Source organism: Capricornis sumatraensis, chromosome 10 (genome assembly GCF_032405125.1).
Source record: "Capricornis sumatraensis isolate serow.1 chromosome 10, serow.2, whole genome shotgun sequence".
In the NCBI taxonomy this organism is placed as follows: Eukaryota; Metazoa; Chordata; class Mammalia; order Artiodactyla; family Bovidae; genus Capricornis; species Capricornis sumatraensis.
Window position 1 is genome coordinate 27565623 of NC_091078.1, and position 14327 is coordinate 27579949.

The 14327-nt window shown below is 35.2% G+C and overlaps 1 protein-coding gene across 1 annotated transcript in view; it reads right to left on the minus strand.

Annotated features, from left to right (window-relative positions):
- CABCOCO1 (ciliary associated calcium binding coiled-coil 1) overlaps positions 1–14327 on the minus strand; it is a 163787-nt gene that overhangs the window by 118892 nt on the left and 30568 nt on the right. The window contains exon 3 of the mRNA XM_068982923.1: positions 6992–7161. Within this exon, the coding sequence (XP_068839024.1) occupies positions 6992–7161 (170 nt within the window). The remainder of the gene's footprint in view (positions 1–6991; positions 7162–14327) is intronic.

Consider the following 14327-nt stretch of genomic DNA (forward strand, 5'->3'; position numbering starts at 1 on the left):
TTTAACTTATATGCAGAGTACATCAAGAGAAATGCTGGACTGGAAGAAACACAAGCTGGAATCAAGATTGCCAGGAGAAATATCAATCACCTCAGATATGCAGATTACACCACCCTTATGGAAGAAAGTGAAGAGGAACTGAAAAACCTTTTGATGGAAGTGAAAGAGGAGAGTGAAAAAGTTGGCTTAAAGCTCAACATTCAGAAAATGAAGATCATGGCATCTGGTCCCATCATTTCATGGGAAATAGATGGGTAATCAGTGGAAACAGTGTCAGACTTTATTTTTTGGGGTTCCAAAATCACTGCAGATGGTGACTGCAGCCATGAAATTAAAAGATGCTTACTCCTTGGAAGAATAGTTATGACCAACCTAGATAGCATTTTCAAAAACAGAGATATTACTTTGCCGACTGAGGTCCGTCTAGTCAAGGCTATGGTTTTCCCATTGTCATGTATGGATGTGAGAGTTGGACTGTGAAGAAGGCTGAGCGCCGAAGAATTGATGCTTTTGAACTGTGGTGTTGGAGAAGACTCTTGAGAGTCCCTTGGACTGCAAGGAGATCCAACCAGTCCATTCTGAAGGAGATCAGCCCTGGGATTTCTTTGGAAGGAATGATGCTAAAGCTGAAACTCCAGTACTTTGGCCACCTCATGCGAAGTGTTGACTCACTGGAAAAGACTCTGATCCTGGGAGTGGTTGGGGGTAGGAGAAGAAGGGGACGACCGAGGATGAGATGGCTGGATGGCATCACTGACTCAATGGACGTGAGTCTGAGTGAACTCCAGGAGTTGGTGATGGACAGGGAGGCCTGGCATGCTGCGATTCATGGGGTCGCAAAGTGTTGGACACGACTGAGCGACTGAACTGAACTGGTGTCATTGTGATTTGTTGAGAATTTCCCATAGATGTAATCATACAGAATACCATCTTTAAGACTGACTTCTTTAACTCAGTATGATCCTATTGAGACTCATTCTAATTATTGTATCATGGCTCAACTACTTTTACTGCTGTGTAGTGTTCCATTGCATGGATATACCATAGTTTTTTACCTGTTTATCCATTGATAGACATTTGAATTCATTTTTATTTTTGAGCACTTATGAACAGAGCTGCTAGACAACATGCATGTGCAGGTTTTTGTGCGAATATATGATTTTCTTTCTTTAGAGTAATGAACGTTTCTTTAGAGAGGGATGAATGGGATGTAATTTTCTAAGAAACTGCCAACTATTGTACAGAGTGGCTGTGTCATTTTTTATCTCCACAAACAAAGAACAAGAGTTCTAGATGCTCTGAATCCTTGTCTGCACTTGATATTGTCAGTCCATTCTAACAGATGTGTAATGGTATCATAGTGGTTTTATTACATTTCCCTAATGACTAATGATGTTGAGCTTCTTTTCAGGAGTTTATTTGCTATCTTTATATATCTTCTTTGGTGAAGCATCTGTTCAGATTCTTTGCCCCCCTTTTTTTAAAAAAAGGTCAACTTTATTTTGTAAAAGATTTGCATTTATTGAAAATTACAAAAATAATATTGAGAATTCTTGCCAACCCTCCACATAGTTTCTTTTATTTTTAATATCAAACATTATCATGGTACATTTATTACTACTAATAAACCAAATTTAAACATTACAATGAGCTTCCTTGGTGGCTCAGACAGTAAAGCGCCTGCCTACAATGCAGGAGACCTGGGTTCAATCCCTGGGTTGGGAAGATCTCCTGGAGAAGGAAATGGCAACCCACTCCAGTATTCTTGCCTGGAAAATCCCATGGATGGAGGAACCTGGTAGGCTACAGTCCATGGGGTCGCAAAGACTTGGACATGACTGAGCAACTTCACACACAAATATTAAAATGAACTAAAGCCCTTATTTTATTAATTTCCATAATTTTTACTTAATATTCCAGGACATCATCCAGGACACCAATTACATTTGGTTGTCATGCCCCTTAGGTCCCCCTAGATTGATAGTTTCTCTGACTTTTCTTGTTTGTAATAACCTTGTCAGCTTGGAGAGGACCAGTCAAATATTTTGTACAATGTTCCTCAATTTAGTTTGCCTGATGGTTAAACAGAAGTTATGGGTTTTTCATGGCTTTGTCCATTTCTAACAGGATTTTTTAACTTATTGCTGTGTTTTGACAGTTCTTTATGCATTACAGATACAAGCTCTTTTTCAGATATGTGATTTGCAAATATATTCTTCCCTGTCTACAACTTTTCATTCTTTTAACAATGACTTTCATAAAACAAAAGTTTTAAAATCTTATGAAGTCCAATTTATAAATTTTTCTTTCACAGGTACTGTTTTGGGGTTCACATCTAAGAACTTCTCAATAACCCAAGGTTATAAAGATTTTCTCTTATGTTTTATTCTAAAAGATTTATAGTTTTATATTTCAAGTTTATAACAATTAGAGTTAACTTGCATCAAGTGAAAAGTTTAGGCTGAAGTGCACTCTTTTCAAAATAGATGAGTAGTTGTTTCAATACATTTATTGAAAAGGAGACTTGGTTCCACTGAATTGCTTTTGCATAGTTATCAAAAAGTCAGATGATCATTTTTCTATTTCTGAATTCTGTCTTCTGTTTCACTGATACATGTGTTTATCCCTTCACTAATTCCACACTGACTTTATTACTATAACTATATAGTAATTCTTAAACTGAGTGTTAAGCCTTATGCAACTTTACTCTTATTTTTTTAAAAAAAATTTAGTTGTTTTAGCTCCTTGGCCTTTCCATATAAATTTTAAAATCAGTGAGTATGTCTAGAAAATATCCTGCTGGTATTTGGATTGATACTGCATTAAATCTATGTATCAATTTGGGAAGACATCTTTATCATGTGGAGATCTCTAATCCAAGAACACAGTATGATTTTTCATTTGTTTAGGTTTTAATTTTATCATCATTTTGTAGTTTTTGGCATATAGATTGTGCACATTTTGTTATATTTATACTTCTGTATCCATATTGCTATCATTTTTTGAGTTGTTATAAATGAAATTGTTTGTTAAAAATTTAGTAGTATATTGAAATACAACTGACTTTTGTGTTTTGACCTTCTTCCTGCAACATTGCTAAATTCATTACTTCTAGGAATTTTTTTATTCTGTGGAATTTGCTATATAATCATTTCATCTGACAAGAGGGACTGTATAATTCCCTCCTTTCCAGTCTGCCTGTATTTTATTTCCTTTTCTCACTATACTGCACTTATTGCTAAGACTCCAATTCTTATGTTGAACAGGAGGTAAAACCAGACATTCTTACCTTGATCCTGATCTTACGAGGAAAGAATTTTGCTTTTCACCACTAAGTATGATGGTGGCTTTTCTGTAGATGTCTTTTATAAGGTTGACAAAAATCTCATCTTTTCTTAACTTTCTGACGTTAAAAACATGAATGGATGTTGTACTTAGTCAAATACTATCTTTGCATCCATTTACATGATCATGTGCTCTTTTCTTCGTTCAATTTTTTACATGAATCAGATTTTCAACACTGAACCATTCAGCATTGAATTTCTGGTATAAACCCCAACTGGTCATCTATATTATTTTTTTTATGAATTGCCTGATTAATTCTGACAATATTTTGTTGAGATGCTTTTATGTTCATTAGGGACATTGCTCTGTAATTTCTTCTCCTCTTTTTACTCCTACTTCCCCCCACCTTTCCTCAGCTTTTTCTTCTTTTCCCTTTCCCCTCACCCCTCCTTTTCTTTGTCAGGTTTGGTATGAAGATAATTTTAGCCTCACAAAATGAGTTACAAAGAGTCCTCTCCTGTTATTCCTGGAAGATGTCATATATAATTGGTGGTATTTCTTCATTAAATGTTTAACAGAATTTTCCAGTAGAAACATCTGGGCCTGAAGAATTTTTTCTGATAGTTCTTGGCAACAAATTCAATTTTTTCAATAGTTATGGGACTATCAAGATATCTACTTCATCTTGGTGAAATTTTTTAGTTTGAGGTTTTTGAAAACTGGTCAGTTACTTTTGTTTTCTAATGTACATATAATTAACATTCTCTTATTATTCTTTAGTGATATCCTTTTTTATACTTGATAATAATAACCTTGATAATAATAATAACTTCCATCTTTTTCTTAGTCAGTTTTGCTTCATGTTTATCGATTTTGATCTTATCAAAGATCCAGATTTTTGTTTCACTGATTTTCTCTATTGGTTTTCCATTTTCAATTTCATTGACTTTTGTTTATTATTTATTTCTTTTCTGCTTGATCCATGCTCTATTCATTTACTTAAAAATCTTTTCTAATATCTGTTGAGACTTGCTCTTTGACTCATGGACTATTAAGAATTGTGCTGTTCAATATCCAAGTGTTCGGAGATTTCCCTTACATATTTCTGTTGTTAATTGTTAAATTCCATGATGGTCAGAAAATATATTTGCATGGTTTCAATTAAACTTAAAGTTGTTACATGATCCAGGATATGGGTCCTCCTTGATGAATGTGCCATACACACTTGAAAGCATGACTGACTATTCTGTTGTTTTGGGGTATATTGTTCTGTAATTGGCAATTAGATCCAGACAGCTGATGTTTTTCTTTTGGTTTACCTTATTTGTGACCTAGTTAGCCTCTTGAATTTACAGGTCTATGTCTTCTGATAAATTTAGGATGTTGTAAACTACTGCTTTTTCAAATGCTTGTTTAGCAGTGTACTCTTTCTCCTATCCTTTTGGGACTCTGAATGATATGTATATTAGAACTTCTGTTGTCCATAGGTCCTTGAGGTTTTGTTCATTTGTTTACCAATCTTTTAAAATCTTTTCTCTGTATTGCACAGATTGGATAATTTCTATTGCTCTTCCATCTTTAAGTTCACTGATTTTTCCTTTGTCTCCATTCTGTTATTGATTCCATTCAGTGAGATTTTAATTTTGGTCATTGTACAATTTGGTTCTAAAATTTTGTTTCTTGATTATACCTTCTATTTCTTTCATGATTCTTTATATTTTAACATTTGTTTCAACAATGTTCACAACAGTTCTTTTAAGCTCTTGTAGCTGTTTTGAAGTCTTTGTCATCTAATTTCAATATCCATTTCATCTTTTTTTTTAAATCTTGTCATTTTATTTTTATTTATTTTTTTGGTGCTCTTTATTTTTTATTTTTAGTTTTTTTTTTACTTTACAATACTGTATTGGTTTTGCCATACATTGACATGAATCCGCCAAGGGTGTACATGAGTTCCCAATCCTGAACCCCCCTCCCACCACCCTCCCCATATCATCTCTCTGGGTCATCCCAGTGCACCAGCCCATTTTATCTTATTGTTGGTATCTAGTTATTAATATTTTCCATGCAGGATGAGATCCACACAGTTCTTTGTCTGCCTAGCAATTTTGACAATAGTATTGAAAGAATGTTTCGAGACCTGTAGTACTCAAAGATTCCACAAATATTTGTGTCATGAGGGAAAAAACAGCCAAAGTCTGTTTTTGTGATGATTTACTAAGAATTCTTTTTTGGAAGATTATAGTTCAACAATTTGACACTGAAACAATGTTATATTATTTATCAGGGCTCTTAATAAAATAGTACTGCAAAAGACTGAATTCTCAAAACTACCTAAGACCTCACTTTCTGTTTTAGTTTTATATTAGGTACAGAATAATCTGAAATCAGTCAGTTAATATCATACAATATTTCTCACTGTCAAGTATAATTATTTTTTTCTTCTATTGGACATTATTAGTTTTTAACACGGCACCACATACCTAAGTAAAGATAAAATGAAATTCTCCTATTTGCAGAGAAGGAAAATACGGATTTCTCTTCCTCACATACAAAAACTACCAATGCTTCCCTTGTTAAGAGTGATGAGAAGCAGGAAGAATACATAAGGTGTGAGTGACTCCTCAATTAATTTTGCTAACACAGTATTTCACTGCTTCTGAAAAGTTAGAAAATGATACAAGGAACAAAATAAACTTTGTGTGATCAAAAGTCCTCCATAAATTTTAGTAGGACAATGGTGACAATACTTTAGGGGTAGAAAGGACTTCTATCTCCCCAAATTTTTTTAAAAAAGAAACTAAAAACAGGCAAATAATCAAAAGAGACAAAATGGAAGGAAGAAATGAAGGAAGGAAGGAAGGAAGGAAGCAAAGCTGCCTCCCGTAGACACAAGCAGGTTTTTCTGTGGCGTTAGAAATACTTTGACATTTATTGTGTTCATGGTCTTTTGATTATACAGTAAGATTCATGTTTTAGTTCTGCCATTTATCAACTATGCACCTTGGACCGCTTGCTCAACTATGATATAGGGGTTATGATACCTCCCCTGCAGTTGTTCTGCACTTTACAATGTATGTTGAAGATTGGAACCAAACATACTGCCTAGGACAAAGCTGGCAATAAGTAATGACAGATTTCCTTCTTTTCCTCCTTCCAAGAAAGTAACTCTGTTTATTCTCAAACAAAAGTCATCACATTTAAAACTGCTCCAAGGAAGAATTTCCAAATTTCCTGTAGTAACTCATTTCAGAAAATAAAAAAACTCACAAAATCTAAGTGTATGGGACTAATGTCTATTTCATGGGGCTTTGATACTGAACAAAGTACCTCCTCTTAACAGCAAACCTGATATTACAGTAATATTTAAATGTAAGATAAGATGAAAACAGCTCAAACAATAAAAAATATCTAGATAAATCTGAATTACTTGATATTTTTGGGATGATGACACTGATGAGATTTCAAAATTAAAGTAATATATCTGGCAAATTCATTATTAAGAGAACATTAACCTTGTTAAGTATTAACACTTTACAACTTAATGAAGTTATGAAGAATATTCTTGCTATATATACCCAAGGAAAAAACACATAATTTTCATTGTAGGATTTACAATGAAATTAGGAGCTTTTGCTTGAGAAAATTCATTTAGACAGTGGACTAAATTTTCTTTTCTTAAAAAAAGAAAAAGTAATGTACTTACTTCTAAGATTATGAAGTAGCATATCTAGTAAAGTCATAAATTTTGAATATTGAATAACAGAAAAGTCCATTCCTTTTGCCCACAAAAATCCAGATACATAATAATCTAGTAGACTGGCTTCCTTTAAACAGGTTTGAAGATTTTTGAAATTCAAAAACTTTTCTAGTTTCCTGTTAACAAGAAAAATCAAGATATTAAAATTGATTAAACACTGAACAGTTCCTTTTCTAAGTTTTGAAAACAGATACTATCCTTGAATGAAGATTCTATAATGCTCATAAGCTAAAAAATCCATGATTATATAAAAATCCTAAACCCAAACAGCATTCAAAAGAGCGCACATGAAAATTCTTATTATTCTTTTTTTTCCACTTCCTCTTTCTTCTTCTTCTAAATTTCTCTCCTCTCCTCTTTTTTAATTGGAGTAAAACTGCTTTACAATGTTGTGTTGGTTTCTGCCATATAATATGTGAATCAGCCATGATTATACATATATCTGTTCTCTCTTGAGCCTCCCTTCCCTTCTCTCATACCACCCCTGTAGGTTATCACAGAGCACCAGGTTGGGCTCCCTGTGTCATACAGCAACTTCTCACCAGCTACTCATACGTTGATGCTACTTTCTCCATTCATCCCCCTCTTTCTCTCCCTTTCCCACCATGTTTACAAGTCCATTCTCCACATCTGCATCTCCATTCCTTCCCTGCAAATAGGTTCATTGACACTGTTTTTCTAGATTCCTTATATATAGGTTAATACATGGTTTTTCTTTCTGATTTACTGCACTCTGTAGGCTCTAGGTTCACCCACTTCCCTAGAACTGACTCAAATTCATTTTTTATAGCTGGGTAATATTCCATTGTATATATGTACCACATCTTCTTTATCCATTCATCAGTCGATGGACATCTAGGTTGCTCCCAGGTCCTGGCTATTGCAAATAGCGCTGCAATGAACACTGCAGTACATATGCCTTTTAGAACTGTGGTTTCATCAGGGAATATGCCCAGTAGTGGGGTTGCTGGGTCATATGGTATATTTAGTCCTAGTTTTTTTAAGGAATCTCCGTACTTTTCTTCATAATGGCTATATCAGTTTACATTCCCACCAACAGTTGTTGGGAGGTTCCTTTTTCTCTTATTTATCTCTGAAGTAAAATGTAGTAACTTTTTCCTTTCTTTCAAATTCAATGTCTTTTTTCACTTATACAATCAAGTTTCTTTTACTCTGACAGTGTTCTGGAACTGGATTGTTAAATATTTATTGTTTTATTTTTTAGGAATTCCAATTATGTATGTTTTACTCATTTTTCTAGTACTGTAATTTTCTTTATCTTCAAAAAACTTTAAATCAATTTCCTTTTCACTTTATATGCTTTTCTCATTACTGTCTTCTGTGTCCCTTGTATTTTCAGCATTGTTAATTCTCCCTTGGGCTATTTATAAATTTCACTTCTGTGAGACCTCTCCTTCTCTACTTAAAAAAAAAGTTTCATCACCTTTTCTTTCTTTTTATCTCTACCTTGATTTTTTCTTATCTCTGTCTTATGTTCTTGTGACTACTTCACAAGAGTTCTTATTCTTAATTCATGATAAATATATTTGAGCATATTTTTTTGTCTGTTCATAGCCATATTTTTCTGGTGTACTTCCTTTGCCTGACATTTCTTTTTTTCTATTCTTCATTTTTATCCTCACAACGTCTTTGTATGTATACTCCTAGTTTAATGCTCAAACCTGGTCATACTACAAGCTATTTTCTATATGAAATAAGTTTATGTCAATTATTCTACTTTTTAGCCTTTATTTGATTAGTGGGAAAAATGAAAAATGTAGAATAGGTTCTCCTTATACCACATAAACAATCTATTTCTTATAGACAGAGGAAGTATCTGCTCCACACCTTATAATATAGTCCTGCTGTTGCAAACAAGTGTTCTTGGAATGGCACTTCAGGGTTTTCTCTTCACCTGGGAGAATATTTTTTAAACTCATTCTCAGATCTTAAACTGTGTGATCCTCCTTGTACTTTCCCCCACACTTCTGCTTGATCTACCATGTTTCTGGCAGGCATGCTCACATTTTGCAGTCTGGACTTTCATTCTCCTTGTTAGTACAGAGATGGAATTGATATTTCCTTGATGCTTATATGTGATTTCTGAGGGAGAAAGAGAGTGTGTGTGTGTGTGTGTGTGTGTCTGTGTGACAACTTTACAGTTATTAAAAAAAAAGATAGTCATTATTTATAATATTGAAATAAATTATATGATCAGAATAATGAATACAGCAAGATTAAACAAGTTTGGGAAAAAATAAAGCTGATGTTATGTTTAACACACTCTCATCCAACTCAGAAACATTTCATTTACAGTGGTATCAGAGTAGACCCCAATCCCCAAAGTGAGATCTGAGTCTTTTCACAATAATCATAGCCTCTTCTCATAATGCTATATAATGCCTTTCTGTATATGGCATTCTTTATAATTATTGACCTACAGTGGGTACTGTCCTAAACTGTTCTAGTTAATGCATAACTAAAGGTAAGGTTAATTTTCTTCTGTGGAACAAAAATCAAAAGCATAAATAAGTAGCTTTGACTGCTACTGGCAGCTGTTTTAGAAAAATCAGTCCCAAGATTAAGCCTTACTTCCTGATAATTTTGAGGACTTGAGTCAATCAACACTGTAGTCACTCTCTCTCTCAATGTCCCATTATGTGATAGTTTACATACACACATATGTGTCAGTTCAGTTCAGTTGCTCAGTTGTGTCCGACTCTTTGCGACCCCATGAATTGCAGCACACCAGGCCTCCCTGTCCATCACCAACTCCCGGAGTTCACCCAAACTCACGTCCATTGAGTTGGTGATGCCATCCAGCCATCTTATATGTGTACATGTGCATAAACTTTATTTTTAAGACAATACAATCGGTTTTTATGTTACAAGCAAATAAAAGCATGCACAACTGATATATTTTGTCAAGCAGAGAAATTAAATGATAGATGCAGAAAAGAATGGGCAGGCACTCTGGGGAGGGAGGTTATCTTACTAGCCAGCCATCTTCCATTTGCATTCGATATCAGTCAGCAAGATTCATTTTTCAATGTTTATAGTACCACTTAGTCTTAAGTGAAAAGCAGTAAGAAAACTTCTATAGTAGTAAAAACTTGTGTTATTTTACTAGAATCAATAAATAGGCCAAGGAACAGGTAGAAAACAAAGAAACAGACCAAATATATATGGAAACAGGGATATGAGAGGTAATATTTCAACATCAGTAAGGGAAGTACGAATTGTTCAAGAATGATGCTAGTTTATTCCAACAGAAATTAAACAGTTAAAAAAATGATGCTGGCAGCACTAGCTAGCCACATAGAAAATAAAACAATCCTCAACCAATACATGGATTAACTAAAACAAACCCAGCAGCATTTTATTCTGAATTATATCCTTAAAGCTTTGGATTTTTTGGGGGAGAGGGGAAATTTACAGTAAGAGTATATTTGTTTAAGAAACAGTTTTGAACAGCAACTTTTCTTGTTTTCTTTGCTATCAAAGCTTTTATTTTATGAAGCTTAAATTACTTCTCTGATTCACTATGCTAGATGTATACTCTAACATCTAATTGCTATCATCTGCATTTTGAATGTTTTCATAATTTTTTTTCCATTACTGACTTGATTTTCACCAAGATAAGTTCTATACTGGATTTATTATTTTTTCCTTTTTTTTTTTTAATTGAAGGATAATTGCTTTACAGAACTTTGTTGTTTTCTGTCAAGCCTCAACATGAATCAGCCATAGGTACATATATGTCCCCTCTCTTTTGAACCTCATTCCCATCTCCCTCCCCATCCCACCCCTCTAGATGGATACAGAGCCCCTGTTTGAGTTTCCTGAAGCATACAGCAAATCCCCCTTGGCTAGCTATCTTACATATGGTAATGTAAGTTTCCATGTTACTCTTTCCACACATCTCACCTTCTCCTCCCCCTCCCCACGTCCTTAAGTCTATTCTCTATGTCTGTTTCTCCACTGTTGCCCTGTGAATAAATTATTCAGTATCATTTTTCTATATTCCATATATATGCATTCGAATAGGATATTTATCATTCTCTTTCTGACTCACTTCACTCTGCATAATAGGTTCTAGGTTCATCCACCTCGTCAGAACTGACTCAAATGTGTTCCTTTTTATGGCTGAGTAATTTTCCATTGCATATATGTACCACAACTTCTTTATCCATTCATCTGTCAAAGGACATAGAGGTTGCTTCCATATTCTACCTATTGTAAATAGTGCTGTAATGAACAATGTGATACATGTATCTTTTGAAATTTTTATTTCATCAGGGTATATGCCCAAGAGTGAGATTGCTGGGTCATATGGTGGTTTTATTCCTAGTTTTCTAAGGAATCTCAACACTGTTGTCCATAGTGGCTGTATCAATTTACATTCCCACCATAATGCAAGAGCATTTCCTTTTCACCACACCCTCTCCAGCATTTATTGTTTGTAGACTTTTTGATGATGGCCATTCTGACTAGTGTGAGGTGATATCTCATTGTAATTTTGATTTGCATTTCTCTAATAATGAGTGATGTTGAGCATCTTTTCATGTGTTAGCCATCTGTATGTCTTCTTTGTATGTATGTTTAAGTAATGTATGTTTAAGTCCTTTTCCCACTTTTTGATTAGGTTGTTTGTTTTTCTGGCACTGTGTTGTATGAGCTGCTTGTATATTTTGGAAATTAATCCTTTGTCAATTGTTTCATTTGCTATCATCTTCTCCTATTCTGAGGGTTGTCTATTCACCTTGCTTATAGTTTCCTTTGCTATGCAAAAGCTTTTAAGTTTCATCAGGTCCTACTTGTTTACTTTTGTTTTTATTTCAGTTATGCTAGGAGGTAATGTTGAAGAAACTAAAGTTGAATAGTTCTACGAAGACCTTCTCGAACTAACACCAAAAAAAGATCCTTTTCACTAGTGAGTGAAGTCGCTCAGTCGTGTCCAACTCTTTGCGACCCCATGGACACCAGGCTCCTCCGTCCATGGGATTTTCTAGGCAAGAGTACTGAAGTGGGTTGCTGTTTCCTTCTCCAGGGAACTTCCCAACCCAGGGATTAAACCCAGGTCTCTCACATTGTAGACAGATGCTTTCCGTCTGAGCCACCACTTGATCTTAGCCAAAAGGCCAAGAAGCATTGGAATGCAAAAGTAGGAAATCAAGAGATACCGGGAGTAACAGGCAAATTTGGCCTTGGAGCACAAAATGACGCAGGGCAAAGGCTAACAGTTATGTCAAGAGAATGCACTGGTCATAGCAAACACCCTCTTCCAACAACACAAGAGAAGACTCTACACATGGACATCACCAGATGGTCAGTACTGAAACAGATTAATTATATTCTTTGCAGCAAAAGATGCAGAAGCTCTATACAGTTAGTAAAAACAAGACTGGGAACTGACTATGGCTTGGATCATGAATTCCATACCACCAAATTCAGACTTAAAATAAAGAGAGTAGGGAAAACCACTAACCATTCAGGTATGACATAAATCAAATCCCTTATGATTATACACTGAAAGTGACAAATAGATTCAAAGATTAGATCCGATAGACTAGAGTACCTGAAGAACTATGGACAAAGGTTCATGACATTGTACAAGAGGCTGTGATCAAGACCATCCCAAAGAAAAAGAAATGCAAAAAGGCAAAATGGTAGTCCAAGGAGGCCTGACAAATAGCTGAGAAAAGAAAAGATGCAAAAGGCAAAGGAGAAAAGAAAAGATATATTCATTTGAATGCAGAGTTCCAAAGAACAGCAAGGAGAGATAAGAAAGCCTTCCTCACTGATCAATGAAAAGAGATAGAGAAAAACAATAGAATGGAAAAGGCTAGAGATCTCTTCAAGAAAATTAGAGATACCAAGGGAACATTTCATGCAAAGATGGGCTCGATAAAGGACAGAAATGGTATGGACCTAACAGAAGCAAAAGATATTACGAAGAGGTGGCAAGAATACACAGAAGAACTATATAAAAAAGATCTTTGTGACCCAGATAATGGCGATGGAGTAATCACTCACCTAGAGCCAGACATCCTGGAATAAGAAGTCATGCAGACCTTAGGAAACATTACTATGAGCAAAGCTAGTGGAGGTGATGGAATTCAAGTTGAGCTATTTCAAATCTTAAAAGATGATGCTGTGAAAGTGCTCACTCAATATGCCAGCAAATCTGGAAAACTCAGCAGTGGCCACAGGACTGGAAAGGGTCAGTTTTCATTCCAACCCAAGGCAATGCCAAAGAATGTTCAAACTACCACACAATTGAACTCATCTCACAAGCTAGCAATGTTCAAAATTCTCCAAACCAGGCTTCAACAGTATGTGAACCATGAACTTCCAGATGTTCAAGCTGGATTTAGAAATGGCAGAGGAACCAGAGATCAATTTGCATCCACTGGATCATAGAAAAAGCAAGAAAACTTTAGAAAAACATCTACTTCTGCTTTATTGACTATACCAAAGCCTTGGACTGTGTGGATCACAACGAACTGTGGAAAATAAGAGATGGAAACACCAGACCACTGGACCTGCCTCCTGAGAAATCTGGATGCAGATCAAGAATAAACAGTTGGAACTGGATATGGAACAACAGACTGGTTTGAAATAGGGAAAGGAGTACATCAAGGCGGTATATTGTCACCCTGCTTATTTAAATTATATGCAGAGTACATCATGCAAAATGCCAGACTGGATGAAGCACAAGCTGGAATCACGACTGCTAGGAGAAATATCAATAACCTCAGATATGCAGGTGATACCACCCTTATGGCAGAAAGCAAAGAACTAAAGAGCCTCCTGGCGAAAGTGAAAGAGAATGAAAAAGTTGGCTTAAAACTTAACATTCAGAAAACTAAGATCATGGCATCCAGTCCCATCACTTCATGCCAAATAGATGGGGAAACAACTGAAACAGTGAGTGACTTTACTTTTGGGGGCTCCAAAATCACTGCAGATGGTGACTTTAGCCATGAAATTAAATGATACTTGCTCCTTGGAAGAAAAGTTATTCCAAACCTAGACAGCATATTAAAAAGGAGAGACATTACCTTGTCAACAAAGGTCTGTCTAGTCAACGCTATGCTTTTTCCACTAGTCATGTATGGATGTGATATTTGGATGATAAAGAAAGCTGAGCACAGAAGAATTGATGCTTTTGAACTGTAGTGTTTGAGAAAACTCTTGAGAGTCCCTATACAACCAGTCCATCCTGAAAGAACTCAGTCCTGAATATTCATTGGAAGGGCTGATGCTGAAGCTGAAACTC